This window comes from Seriola aureovittata, chromosome 13, assembly GCF_021018895.1.
Source record: "Seriola aureovittata isolate HTS-2021-v1 ecotype China chromosome 13, ASM2101889v1, whole genome shotgun sequence".
Lineage (NCBI taxonomy): Eukaryota > Metazoa > Chordata > Actinopteri > Carangiformes > Carangidae > Seriola > Seriola aureovittata.
The window spans coordinates 9,967,969-9,982,391 of NC_079376.1; the positions used below are offsets into that span (position 1 = coordinate 9,967,969).

The following is a 14,423-nucleotide window of genomic DNA, read 5'->3' on the forward strand; positions in this document are numbered from 1 at the left end:
TAAATAATGGATTAGGCCCTGCTGTTCTGTGTTTGGCCAGAAGAGGTCAGTCATCTATTGGTAAAACTGGAACAAAGAGCCCTATTGACCATCTGTTGCCCAGTGCCCTCTCTCTTATCCTGTTTCCATTTATTGCCCTCAACTAATTGAGCTGTTTTGACAGTTGTTAATGCTCTAATTTGTAATTATGTGGCTTGATCAATTATGTTTTCAGGTTGGTAAATTATGATATTAAATTGGAATAAGATGCATAAAAAGTTGGTTCCAATATCGCACAAACTATGAGCCAAATGCTTTCCAATGGTGACTCATGCAGACAGTGTAGACCTCTTAAACCCCCCCCCCCCACACACACACACACACACACCCTCCACCTATCTGCCTCCCCTCCCTCCCCCTTCACCTCCTCCCTCCTCATCCACATCAGCAGCAGCCCAAAGCCAGCTCTGCATCTGACTGTACTGCTACGCATCTGACTGACTCAAATGTTTACTCTGCAATTAAAACACAGCCTATAAAAGGCAATGGGTCTGCTGCCAGACACTGACGAGGGGGTCAGAGCTGTGGGGAGAGAGGTTATAAATCGCTTTGATGCCGACCGTAGTCTGAAAGCCCAGATTCCTGAGCTGGAGGACTGGAGCTGAGCGAGTTCACCGGGGGACCGAGCCAGAAACACTGATGATTCATGTGTCTTTACTGCAGACCACTTGGAGAGTGTGTGTGTGCTGGAGTGTGCATTGTGCTGCTGCTGCTATGGAAAGAAAGGAGACAGCAGCCCCCCCCCCCCCCCCAAACTTGTCATCTGTGTGTTCATTTGACTGAATGCAATGCATGTACATGAAATGCTATATTTCATCTAAAGCAGTGATGATGTGAGAAACAGCTTGCAGACAATCTCATCTTCAGTTTCGTGTGATCCCCATGCATGTGGTCCTCACAGACACTGATGATTTGTCAGCATAGATTATTTTCTTACAAGGCTATCCTGGGATGTCTGAAGTCTATTAGTAAATCAAAGTAAACTGTTATTGAGTTTCTGTAATTTTATGAGTTTCTGATACATTATAATGACTGACCATGTGTGAGTTAAATATAGTTTGTACATGCAGGAGAAAATTAAAATGTGGATTTCATATTAAGTTAAGTTTCCACCAAAGTGAAGCATCAAAATATTTTTATTAATTTACTGTACTTGCATAAAAGCCGAAAGCACAGATACTTTATTATTTCTATCTTGTGAGAAATTATATTTTTATTTCATTATATTGTATGACAGCATTAAGTGTTGTACTTTTTCTGCAGCTTTACGTACTTGTTGTGCTCCGCAGTGTAATTTTATATTAGATAAAAAGATGAAATATAATTGATTTCTTCATTTTAAATTAACCCCAAAGAGGATTGAAGTAGTTTGACATACTGCACCTCCACCTGGGCCAGCAACAACATTGCAGTAAAATTCAGCTTTAATATATGTGATGTGTCAGGAATAAAAGTAAGCCCCAGTTTTCCACCAGGGGGATTTTGGAGAAACTATTTTCTTTCAGTTATTAAAACGTGTAAAAGTGACAAAAACGAAATTTTTTGTTATTTTGTGCTGTTACACTTGAGACTAAAGACCCAAAGGTCCTTGAATGCTGCTTCAAGGCTCAGTGGTTTTATTGCCATAAAAGGCAGCTTGAGATTTTAAGGTCATGTCCATTATCCCTGTCATAAACTGTTGAGTTCTTTACTGTGGAATCTGTGATAAAACACATATACAAATGCACGCCTGCCTTAATCTGTTCATATTTACATGTAGCTGAGAGTAATTATTATTTCCATTGTTATTTTACAAAGACTAGCATCACATTAATACCTACATTGTTGTTTTTCTTCTCCTTAGTAAATTACAGCAATAGAAAATTAGCCAATTAGTTTTTAAAACCATGTCAGAGGTAAGTATTGTACTTTGTATGACTTATTACTGCATCTGTTCTCGCTAGTTATGCTCCAGAATGAGTTGTAATATTAGATCAAATGATAAAATTATGTGATTGTGTTGTTTAAACTATATGTGAAGTAGTTAAGAATATAAATAGAAAGTAAAAATAAGTAGAAACAGAAAATAATATCTCTACAAATGTCCCTCTGATGCATAAAACAGGTCAAAAGGGAGAATTAACCTTCAATTCACTCTGTGTGTGTGTGTGTGTGTGTGTGTGTGTGTGTGTGTGTGTGTGTGTGTGTGTGTGTGTGTGTGTGTGTGTGTGTGTGTGTGTGTGTGTGGTGTGTGTGTGTGTGTGTGTGTGTGTGAGGTGACAGGGGGGACTAGTGGGCGACCAGTGAGGCTCCCAGTATGAAAGGAAAAGTAGGACTGGAGAAGTGACGTTATCTGCTGCTGGAAAAGAGGGAGGGAGAAAGAGGGACGGCTGGACTCCATTAAGCCGAAGCCTGCGGGAAAACTGTTTGGGATACTTCACTTCTTCAGCGAGTTCTTCGGGGATTTCTCTCTGTTTTTATCACCTAAAAAGACTTTATACATGATTTAAAGAGGGGGAACTTGTTCTGTACCGCGTAGTCGACTGCTTTAGTGTTTTTTCGTCTTTGTGAAGGTGAGTACACAGATTTAAATGTTCGTCCTCAAAGCCCTGCTCGGTCGCCGCTATGAAATATGAAAACGGTTTTATTGTGTGTCGTACCGCTTCTGCTACACTTAACATACGCTTCCGTTAACAACTTTTCGCACATTTTTAGCGGCTTGTTTGCTTTTAGACACTTTTTTAGTAAAGGTAATGACCGACTGAGTATGTGCATGCAGCCGGGGAGTTGTTGTACGGACTCTGCTTACATAATTAACCCCTCAGTCTATTTGTAAGAGTGCCTTTACCGTTACTTTTAACAGGTGAACCGCCACATTTGCGGAGGTAATAAGTGGCAAAGGTCCTTGTTGAACTTGTAGCCGCGGGTCTATAGCCTTTGTTCTGTCGTGTTTATTGATTAGACGGCTGTTTTGATCGTTAGGCTACTGTCTACTGGACGCCCTCAGATCAAATAATGACAGATAGACTGTGGTATAACTTTTTTCTTTTTTTTTTGTTATACCATCGACTTCACACGACAGAGTCCGTCTTATTTCCTGAAACGACAAGGAGAGAGGCACAGTGATGGGAAAACAGTAGCCTGTATATATTTTCAGATTTTGTTCTTCTTCATCCCTTCCTAAATCATCCTTGAGGGTCATCATTGAGCTAAGTTACCTTAGCTGTTACCTCTCTAGTATTGTCATAACAGTGTGCCAGTGCTGGAAGAAGTAGGTTACCATTTACTTTTCTACCTTTACACAATGAAAATGACATGATAAGCATAGGTTCTGTATTAAAAATGGCACTGAATCAGCAGCAGAGTATAAGTATTAGAAGGAAAAATTCTCTGAATGAAGGATAAACCTTGTCAGGAATGGACGATATCAATAAAACACTCAAATTGTATAAGATAATATTAGTATATAACAATTTATCAATGGAAGATCAATTGAAAATGGTTTATGGATGCAGTTACCAGATGGAAATGTCTGTTTGCAGTGAACTGAATGCCTGACACATCACGAAACTTAATTACACTGATTTCATAGTAATTTCCAATATTGCCTCCAATGACTTGCACTCTTACAGTGACCAACTACACTTGGTAATATTAAAAGGCCACTCCAGAGATTTAATGTTATACTTCCATTAAGTTAAGTGACTTGGAAGAGACAGGTTTTAAAAAATAATTCAGAAACATTTTGTGCCTGCTTCATGCCTATGACATTAGGCTCTCTCATATAAATCTGTAGTCCAAGCCGAGATGACATCACTAACACCATCAGAGTTACTTTGTCAGACTTTGGAAAGCTCCTCCACAGCAACAGAAGATATTACAAAAGGTTTTCTCAGGTTGAGTAGTATCAACCATTATTAGTGAACTCACTGTAGTGCCCCACACAGCCATATGGGCTTCAATTAGTATGGCATGATGGTATGGAAAATCTCTGATGGAAGACAAATCTATTTCTGTTGTAATATTATCAGCCATAGACCTTCTCATAGTGTTTGAAAATATTGATGCTTTTATGTATGAGCACTATTTTAATGGCATAGCACACGTGTGTGGTGCCCAGTCCACTTCATACCATTTGTTTTATTACTCTAAAGCAGTGCCTCACTTTATGAAGTAATGTAATTTTTTAATGTACTCTTAATCAGCAATGTAACCCCTCAGTCTGTCATATACTGTTAAGGCAGTAGAGTGTAAACATACAATTTCCCACAAATGTACTGGTGTAGAGGGATACATGCCATGTATGCAAAGAAGGCCTGGCATACATGGGCTTTGTACCACATTTATGCCTTTCCAGAGGGTCAAAAGGTTTGTGACAGAAGTTTAACTGGACCTTCTCCCTCCTGACTGTGGGTCTGTTGGCAGGATGGCGCTGGACGGGATCCGGATGCCCGATGGCTGCTACGCCGACGGGACATGGGAACTGAAGATGCATGTCACTGACCTCCACAGGGACGTGTCGCTGAGGGTCACTGGGGAAATCCACATCGGCGGAGTCATGCTCAAACTTGTGGAGAAACTAGGTATGCATGCATGCTGCTGTCACACAGGAGCCAGAGTAGTTTTTGGCGGCTTTTCAAATCTGCTTGTTTTTAGAAAACAGGCTTGAATATGGATGACCATGAGTCTAGAGATTTAATGTGCATTGCATTAGTAATACAGTAGAAATGGTGCTGGTTGGCAGTAATTATAGCTCGTTCCTTTGACCTCCAAGCCAGCACCATTTCTGCCATAGCAAAATTTCTGTGTGTGTTAATGGCTGACTTGTGTTATCTGTTCATATACCTTGGGCAATAAATATCTCCTTTTTTTTTTTTTTCTTTTTTTTTTTTAAGAGTTACCATTTTTAGAAGTTAGATTCCACGAAGCAAACAGCAAAAGCACAAACTGTTTCTGAATACTTGCCAATTTTAAGAACAGACATTTTCCAGTTTTTCATGGCTGGGAACTCAAAAGAATGCAATTTGCCAAAGACACTGAGAGAGAATGTATGAAATCAGAGATTGGGGATCCGTTTAAGGACAATCTATGTTATTGACTTTGAAGAAGAAAAGGAAGCTGTTTGTTTGCTACTTTTTAAACTGCATTAATGAGTATGAACGTTGAATATTGTTGTCTTTGATATTTGTTGCTTGGAACCAGCTGAAACAGAGGTAAATGTTCCTCTTTGTTGGCTAGCTAGTTAGTTTGTTAGCAGTGTATATGGGTCAGTTACCCAAGGTATAAAGAAACCATAGACGGTGCCCTCCCCCCTCTGTATCATGCACCGTTCTGTAACTGCAGTTATGCACTTGACAAGTTTGGGGCAAGTAAGCATAAGAGTCCTCTGTTCCAGTCACTTGAACACTGTCCTGTTTCATGCAGGCTGGAGAAAGGTCAGCAGTGGTGGCAGTGCGATTTGGGAGTGACAGTGTGTTGTGTGTCAATGGTGCTTGAATGCTCAGCATTCCTGCAGCGCTCCAAGGTTTTATTCCCTGCCCATGGTCCCGTTTTTAGCTCTCCTGTGAGAGCTCCACATAATTGAGGTCTTTGTTCTCTGTGGTCGTCTGTGCTGAGCAGCATCTATGCTGCGTGAGTGCAGTGTTGCAGCCGCGAGTGGGACGACATGAATTCATTGGTCCTTCCGCCCCAACTCCACTCAAGACCTGGCCTTATCCATTGTTTGAGTTGTGTTCACGCTTTTTGTTAAGGTCTGGTTGAAGGGTATGACTTTACTTAACATGACACCTTCACTGTGGTGTAGTGTGGATAAAGTCTTTGTTGCTTTGGTTGGCCTGTCATAACAGTCGGACTAATGAGGGATAACGGTGTAGTAACTTTGTAAAGGCTTTTTATTGTAAAAATAAAAATATTGAAATTGAAATAGCATTAACTGTATTCAAGTTATATCATGTCATACTTGGGATATGCAACCCTCTTTATTGTGTTCCTTTTGTTTTCACCATTCCTAATTTCTAGTTTTCCTTTTCTTAAGGATGCAGATATTTTGCTGATTACTTTTTTTTCAACTTATCATTATTCAGGGGGCTTGAATTCCTCAGATCCTCCGCTTGGCAATAATTTTGATTTGTTGACCAGTTTTTGTTGTTGGCTGTTTTTGTGCCAGAGTACTGCAGTTGATTTAGCGTACAAAGGTAATAGAGCCCCATACTCAGAAGAATAACTCTTGCAGTGACATTAAACTGCTCTCTGGATGTTTGAAAGTGTGTCTGTACTAGGGATCGACCGATTATCGGCCGGGCCGATTATCGCCGCCGATATTCAGCATTTTGACGCATATCGGCATCGGCCTTTTTTAAAATTCGACAGCCGATAGGAGATCAATTTAAAACTGGGTTATTTTGGCTCTGATGCAGCCGCGTCTCTCTGTCTGCTGTCACTACTCTGTTGCCAGCATTGTCCCACCCACAGCACCATCTGATTGGTTACAAGCAGAGCCACGGTAACAGCCAATCAGCAGTGTAAGCGGTGCATGAACAGTCCTTACACACACGGTGGAGAAGGTCCGGAGAGCAAATACTTGTTTTGAAGGTAAGTTAAGGCAGCAGAGTTTCCCGAAATTGTAATAAAAATCCCAGTCCTCTACAACTCACAACTACTAGTAAGATTACTGTGAGCCCATTAACGTTATATAAACATAAGCGGCAGCTCTGCTCGCTCGCAGTCCCTCCAGACGTGCCTGTTAATCACTTGAAACAAGGTTGCTGATAATATCGATATGTCCGGTTTTATTGCAGGGAAGCCCGTCGAGGTGAAGGCTGGTTAGCTTTTAGCGTAACGTTAACCCATCGGTCCGCGGCTCTAGATGCTCAGCAGACTGTAGCAATGGGGAGAAAGTCTGTTATGGTAGAGAATAGTGTGTGTTTGTGTGGAAGTCACATGAGAAACTCTACAACTCACGACTACTAACGTTACTGTGAGGCCCAATACGTTGGCGGCAGCTGTCTGTTCCTACGATAAACACTGATTATTAAAGTGAAGATGCTTTAGGCTATTTAGTGTTTAATCCCTTGAAACAAGGTTACTGATAACATTGATACTGAAATAGTTATAAAAGTAAGAAGTGTGTGTGAGAAAGAGAGACACAGAGAGAGAGAGAGATTGCAGGGAAGCACGTTGAGGGGATGGCTAGTGAATAGTGTGTGTGTGTGTGTGTGTGTGTGTGTGTGTGTGTGTGTGTTTGTGTAAGCCACATGAGAAGCTGCAGAAACTGACAGCAAGTACCGTCTGTCTGAGAGAAAACTGTAGGGCAATAATGGCTGTTTAACTACCAAGTACTTTACCTTTTTCTGTGTTGATTGAGAGATCCCAAGCAGCAGAAAATGACATATTGTTAGATGAAGTGTGTCCTGAAGCTGTATTTGATAGTTTCTTGTAGAGAGGAGCAGGATATTGCTGTTCAAGACTTAAGACATAATGTAACTGCATCATAAAGCCTACATGAACTGCATTCTTCAAACTGCAAACTTCAGGGAACTATTTATTTATTTATTTATTTAAATTTTCAGTTAACTTTATAAGAGATGCTGCTGACCCTGGGAACTCCTTGCACTTTTTGTTTTTGTTTGAACTTAAAACAAAGATAAGTGAAAGATTAACATTTCAGTTATATTGAAATTTTGGAAAACTTTATTTACTGTGGAAAACTTTAGTGAGCTATTTATTTGTTTAAGTTTTCATTTAACTTTATAAGACATGCTGCTGAGCCTGGGAGCTCCCTGCATTTTTTGTTAGAATTTTAAAACAAAGATATCTATTGTCTAAGAAAAAAAAAACTTTAACATGTTGCAAATCTGAAAAGCTGTTAAATAAACATATGATTAAAGGCATTTGAACAAAGTTAAGTGGAATTTTTCCATTATTCAAAATTTTCACGCCAATATTTTCCCTTTTATTGCAAATAAATATCGGCTCCAAATATCGGTTATCGGCCTCCTTGACTACTAATAATCGGTATCGGTATCGGCCCTGAAAAAACCATATCGGTCGATCTCTAGTCTGTACCACTTGAACGGTTTCACAAAGTGAGTATTGGGACATTTCATTTGACTGCCATCTCCTTCCTACCTTGAGTCAACAGGTTGTTTTTGCATTGTAATCATTAACCCACCCACAACATGGGTTTTCCACATGGCCTCACACTGCAGGAGACTGTAGCAATGGGGAGAAAGTCTGTTATGGTAGAGAATAGTGTGTGTTTGTGTGGAAGTCACATGAGAAACTCTACAACTCACGACTACTAACGTTACTGTGAGGCCCAATACGTTGGCGGCAGCTGTCTGTTCCTACGATAAACACTGATTATTAAAGTGAAGATGCTTTAGGCTATTTAGTGTTTAATCCCTTGAAACAAGGTTACTGATAACATTGATACTGAAATAGTTATAAAAGTAAGAAGTGTGTGTGAGAAAGAGAGACACAGAGAGAGAGAGAGATTGCAGGGAAGCACGTTGAGGGGATGGCTAGTGAATAGTGTGTGTGTGTGTGTGTGTGTGTGTGTGTGTGTGTGTGTGTTTGTGTAAGCCACATGAGAAGCTGCAGAAACTGACAGCAAGTACCGTCTGTCTGAGAGAAAACTGTAGGGCAATAATGGCTGTTTAACTACCAAGTACTTTACCTTTTTCTGTGTTGATTGAGAGATCCCAAGCAGCAGAAAATGACATATTGTTAGATGAAGTGTGTCCTGAAGCTGTATTTGATAGTTTCTTGTAGAGAGGAGCAGGATATTGCTGTTCAAGACTTAAGACATAATGTAACTGCATCATAAAGCCTACATGAACTGCATTCTTCAAACTGCAAACTTCAGGGAACTATTTATTTATTTATTTATTTAAATTTTCAGTTAACTTTATAAGAGATGCTGCTGACCCTGGGAACTCCTTGCACTTTTTGTTTTTGTTTGAACTTAAAACAAAGATAAGTGAAAGATTAACATTTCAGTTATATTGAAATTTTGGAAAACTTTATTTACTGTGGAAAACTTTAGTGAGCTATTTATTTGTTTAAGTTTTCATTTAACTTTATAAGACATGCTGCTGAGCCTGGGAGCTCCCTGCATTTTTTGTTAGAATTTTAAAACAAAGATATCTATTGTCTAAGAAAAAAAAAACTTTAACATGTTGCAAATCTGAAAAGCTGTTAAATAAACATATGATTAAAGGCATTTGAACAAAGTTAAGTGGAATTTTTCCATTATTCAAAATTTTCACGCCAATATTTTCCCTTTTATTGCAAATAAATATCGGCTCCAAATATCGGTTATCGGCCTCCTTGACTACTAATAATCGGTATCGGTATCGGCCCTGAAAAAACCATATCGGTCGATCTCTAGTCTGTACCACTTGAACGGTTTCACAAAGTGAGTATTGGGACATTTCATTTGACTGCCATCTCCTTCCTACCTTGAGTCAACAGGTTGTTTTTGCATTGTAATCATTAACCCACCCACAACATGGGTTTTCCACATGGCCTCACACTGCAGGAGACTGTACTGCATTAGTGTGAGACACGATATTTTGTGCTAGAAACAGAGAGTGTACATATGTTTTTGATAGTCTGATATAAATAACATCTTAAACATGATTTGTCAATGGAAATCTTAAAACAAAAAAAACACACTATGTATTAATGTGTTAGTGTACAGTTTTTGTTTTGAGATAAAACAATCTATGCAAATTCCATTATGAGATAAAATTAAATACAAAGTAAATTGTTGTCATGTGACATCCTTCTATGGGAACAATCCTCAGGTCTTTCTTTTGTCATTAACCTGCTTCTGTCCCTCCCAGCTCTCACTGCACTGGTGACAGACACACTCCTCACTGAACACCTCTTAAGTGCTGTCACATATCCGCTGTTGGATTTGCTGATTGCTTGAATGTGGTGGTTATACATAGATACTGTGTATGTGCAAACTCGCATACATATACATGGTGATGTGAGAAAGGACACGTAGATACCAGAGTTTTGGCAGGCACTGCGTCAGTCTCATATTGGGAGGACATCCTTGTGCAATGGCAAATCTCTCTCCGTCCTTTCCCCTCTCTTTCTGTCTCTTACACACCAAAGCGAAGGACCTCTTGTCTTCAGTAATTGCTTTCTACAAGGCTGACGGTGCCATTTTTTATTTCCTATCATGAACATTTGTTGTATGGTGTTTTTTTTCCGTCGAGCTTTGTATCTGCGTGTAGTAGCTTTGAGAAGCAATATACGTTTGTGTCGAAATGTGTTGACGTCAGCTGTCCCCTGCACGATGACCAGTGTTCTCATTAGTAGTATTTGTGCATGTGTTTCCACACTTGAGCATGCCTGTGCAGGTCGGTAGGTGTGTCTCGTCCACATGTATCCTGCTTCCATCATTCAGCTCTTCCTGTGAGCTGCAGGTCTCCCGTCCACATCGTAGGCTCAGATGGCCCTCCATAATGGATTAAATAGACAAATGCCAGGAAGGCACTCAGCTATTGATCACAGCAGCCAACGATGCTTCCATTTCCCCCGCAGCTCTCCAGGAGGCTAGTATTTAAAGCCAGCTGGTTGAGCACCCTCTGGTCCCCCGCTCCTATAATCCTTTCATCCTTCTGTCGGTTTTCTAGCATTGCTGCTTTCTCTGACTTTGTTGATGTTTTCCAAAAGTGGTGTCCTCCTCTCTAAAAGCAAACATCGTTGCATTTAGAAGGGAAAACAAATATTTCACAAACAACATTAGCTGGCGTGAGTTTTATTGGATTTAGAGGGATTGTTCCCAAGTTACATAGCTTTTAGGACTATGGCTTACAGTAAGTGCTTGGACTGTCTGTGTTTCCGTCAAATACACTGCTACTTTGCACGTGCTAAAGGTAGTAAAGGCAGCTTTTCAGTGTCTTGGTTATATGTCAAGGCCTAAGACTGTTAAGCATATGGATAACGATAATGAATTTTAGCTAGCTGTGAAAAGTGCATAAGATACAGGTCTTGGAATGAGTAGCATGTTATTAAATGTAAATTCTGGGTGGGAATGATGTTGCACTTACACTCCTGGAGGCAGCCTGGTTGTATTGGCTCTGCTTAGCCTCATGAAGACAGCTGAGGGTAGAGGGACTGGATTGAGGAGAAAATGGGAGGGAAACAGAGAGGGGAGAGGGAGGTGTGTGGAGCGAGGAGGAGGGCCGGAGCGTTCTCTCTTCCTTCTGTCCCTCTCTTCATGGTGACGTTAGCCACGCTGCTAGAATTCCATAAAAGTCTTCGATGAAGCAGGAAATGACTTCCAGGGTTTGGCATGATGTTCTCTGGTCACTGCCGTCATTGCTGGCTTCTCTGCTGCCTGCTTCATCCACCCCCCCACCACCCCCCCTCTCTCTGTCAGCCCTCCCTCTTTTCCTTTCTCCCTCTGACTCTTTCTCCTGTCTTACTCCTTCCTCATCTAAATATATTTGTGGAAACTATTTTTATGATTTTTTTTTTGTCTCACTTCTTGAAGAATTGGCTGCCATGTCTGAGTATTTGACACCATCCTCTCCCCCAGCCACGTAGGGAGACAAGGAAACATTAAAGTGCACATTGTTCACTTTCTCATGGTTTCTGAACCAGATTCATGTACGCTGACTGTTAATTGTTCTATAAATAGAACTTGACTGAACTAATTGGTCTAGTGTGACTCTTGATCGTTCATGTGGTTGTTTCCAGTTAGGGGCCTGCAGTTTTTGGCTTCAGTACCACCAGCCAGCCGCAGAGAACTTTCCCTGCATGTCAGACACAAAATGTGTGTTTTGTATTTGCGATGACCTACATATTCACTTCGCAAGTGATTTTGTGAATGTCATCATCCCACATTCATTTCAATTTTGTTACAGCCAGTCATGTTAACCTTAACCATTAGTTGTACATTTCTACCCTGTGTTTAGAGTCAAAACATCAGCAAGCAAACACCAGTTATTGTTATAATGTTCAATCGGAATTTACCTTAGAAGTGACTCCAGTGTTTCCTGTGAGCAAATTTGTTTTTTGGTTTTCAAGCTAGTGCTCCACTTTGCCACCTATTTGAATTCTGTGTCCTTTTTGAGATGCCAAGATGCTGTTTGCTGGAGGTTGTGGTGACCAGGGGGAGATGGCTTCATTTTGACAATGCAGTGCAGATTTCATTAGGAAACAGACATGATTTAACACAGGATGCTGAACTTCCTCTGGGCTTTTTTTGTACGCCTTCTCCCTTCTGCCTTCCTTTCATTCCCGCCTTCCTGCCCTCTCAGTGTTTATGGCATTTTTTTTTTTTTTTTTTTTGAAGGATATGATTCTCTTGGGCTGAGGGGAAAGGAGGGTCATCAGACCTGCGAGATGAAGAGCTTAGATACCATATCAATAACAGCCCTCTCACATCTTTACCTTCAATATCACACATCAGGAGAGTAGTACATTTCCTTGATAAGGGGGCTATGACCGCTTTCCCTCTACTCATACCATCCTCCTGTGATACACAGTTGAGATACGTCACCATGTGTAATTAGTCATTGATTGGGAATGTGGAGCCATCCTAGAGGTCTGGCATGACGAAGTGCGAAATGGCCTGGCAGCCTGTGTGATCCTTCTGCGCTCTAATCTCTCTGACAGGAAGTAGTTAGCTTAAGTAGTGGTCCTGCCCAGGCCAGAGCTTTCCTGTTTCACCAGCAAGATGCTGCAATGATTGTTCTCTTCTGTACTCAGACTTGGGCATGTAATCATATATAGACCCCTTGCCTATATATTTACATACACACACACTCTTTCCCATATGGAGAGTTAGTTCACCCAGGCGGATCTGTTCTAGATCTATTTTTTCCTTTCACTATTCTGATTCAGACTACAACTGTGGATTGAATAAAAAGTCAGAGCAGAACAATTAGTTGATTAATTTTCTGATTAATTGAAAACAAGTTATTGGAAGACATGAACCTTGGTTATATGAAATTGTAACATTTATTTATTTTTTACCACTTTCTGACATTTATATCCCAAATGATTAATCACAAAAATCATCTGCAGTTAATCAAAAATGGAAATAATTGTTAGTTGCAGCCCTAGCTAGCATATAGATGAGATAAAGAGACCACATGTCCAGACCTTGACTTATGGCCGTGTTTTTACTTTATTTTTTTTCGAACATGACATTCTAATAGAGTAGGTGTGAAGTAAGGATCACCAGCTGTGGTAGTGAATTTGTGCAGGGCTGCCAAGTTAATTACTTACACATGATACAAGGAAGAGTTTCTGTTTAAACTGAACTAAACTTTGACAGCTGTTGGTTTTGATGCACTCCCTTCATGAAGGGTCATGTGGGAACAGTATCAGCTGCTTAATGCTCTAAATATCACATGTTGCATGATCTGAACAGGGTAGTTGGCAGGGTAGATTATTGCCACTTTACAGATTTTATATATAAAAAGTACAGCGTGATCAGATTTTCATGTTCGAAATATCTTTGTTTTCCATAGCTTTCACTGTTTGTCCACTTTCTTGGTAGATCACTGTGCTTGTTAAGGATGATTTCATTTGCTATGTTTGGCATTTTAAACATGCAGCGGAACAAACTTTCATGACTCCTCTGGGAATCTGAAGCCTGCTGCTTTTCGTTCCTCTTGCCTTCCTGTAGTGGTAGGCAGCACAGTAGATCCAGTGGAAGGAAATGTTAGAGCAGCACATTGTTGTTGTAACACCACACACACCTGTGTGTCAATGGAGTAAACTGATCTGGAGTTTTTTGTTTAGGTTCTCAGCCCACATTTCATTCATTTAAACCTGTCCCCACCTCTCTGTTCTCTCCCTTTTTACAGAGCAAAACAGCAAGAGAGGTGTTTGTTTTCATATCCAATAGTTTTAATAGGGCAGTTCTGACTGAGCATACATTGTGGAAATAATTTAATTACAGCTCTCTCACTCTTAACATTTATACATGATTAACATGGCAGTTTAACTGTTTCCCACTCATATCATTTTCTTGTTTGCTCTGCAGGTTCATTTGTTAGAAAAATGTAAAAAAAAAAAAAAAAAAGAAAGAAAAGAAATTGACTGTCACATGTCATCAGAGCTGAAGATGATGTCTTTAAATTGCTTATTTTGTATGACTAATAGTCAAATTTATATTAAAATGAACCAGAAAAAATCTGCAAATTTTCACAATTTAAAAAGCTTTAACTAGAAATCTTTTAGTGTTTTAATTTGAAAATGGTCAATTGATGATCAGAATGGTCTGTTCCTTCATTACTTGATAAATCAGCTAATTGTTTCAACTTTGCTTGTAGACTGTGCAAATATCTAACCATAGCAATCATGCTCATCAGCCTCAAGTATTCAGAAGTGTCACTTAAACATGCTGGTTCTGCTAAAGGTTTCTAGCA

The 14,423-nt window shown here is 40.0% G+C and overlaps 1 protein-coding gene across 4 annotated transcripts in view; it reads left to right on the top strand.

Annotated features, from left to right (window-relative positions):
- The first annotated feature begins 2,340 nt into the window (after nucleotides 1-2,340).
- fermt2 (FERM domain containing kindlin 2) overlaps nucleotides 2,341-14,423 on the top strand; it is a 44,057-nt gene continuing 31,974 nt past the window's right edge. For 2 of the 4 annotated variants that reach the window (XM_056393068.1, XM_056393069.1), the window contains exons 1-2: nucleotides 2,343-2,591; nucleotides 4,444-4,601. In XM_056393068.1, coding sequence (XP_056249043.1) covers nucleotides 4,445-4,601 — 157 coding nt within the window. In that variant the 5' untranslated portion in view covers nucleotides 2,343-2,591; nucleotide 4,444. Of the gene's footprint in view, nucleotides 2,592-4,443; nucleotides 4,602-14,423 lie in introns of all 4 variants that reach the window. The other 2 variants (XM_056393067.1, XM_056393070.1) reach the window with 2 other exon arrangements.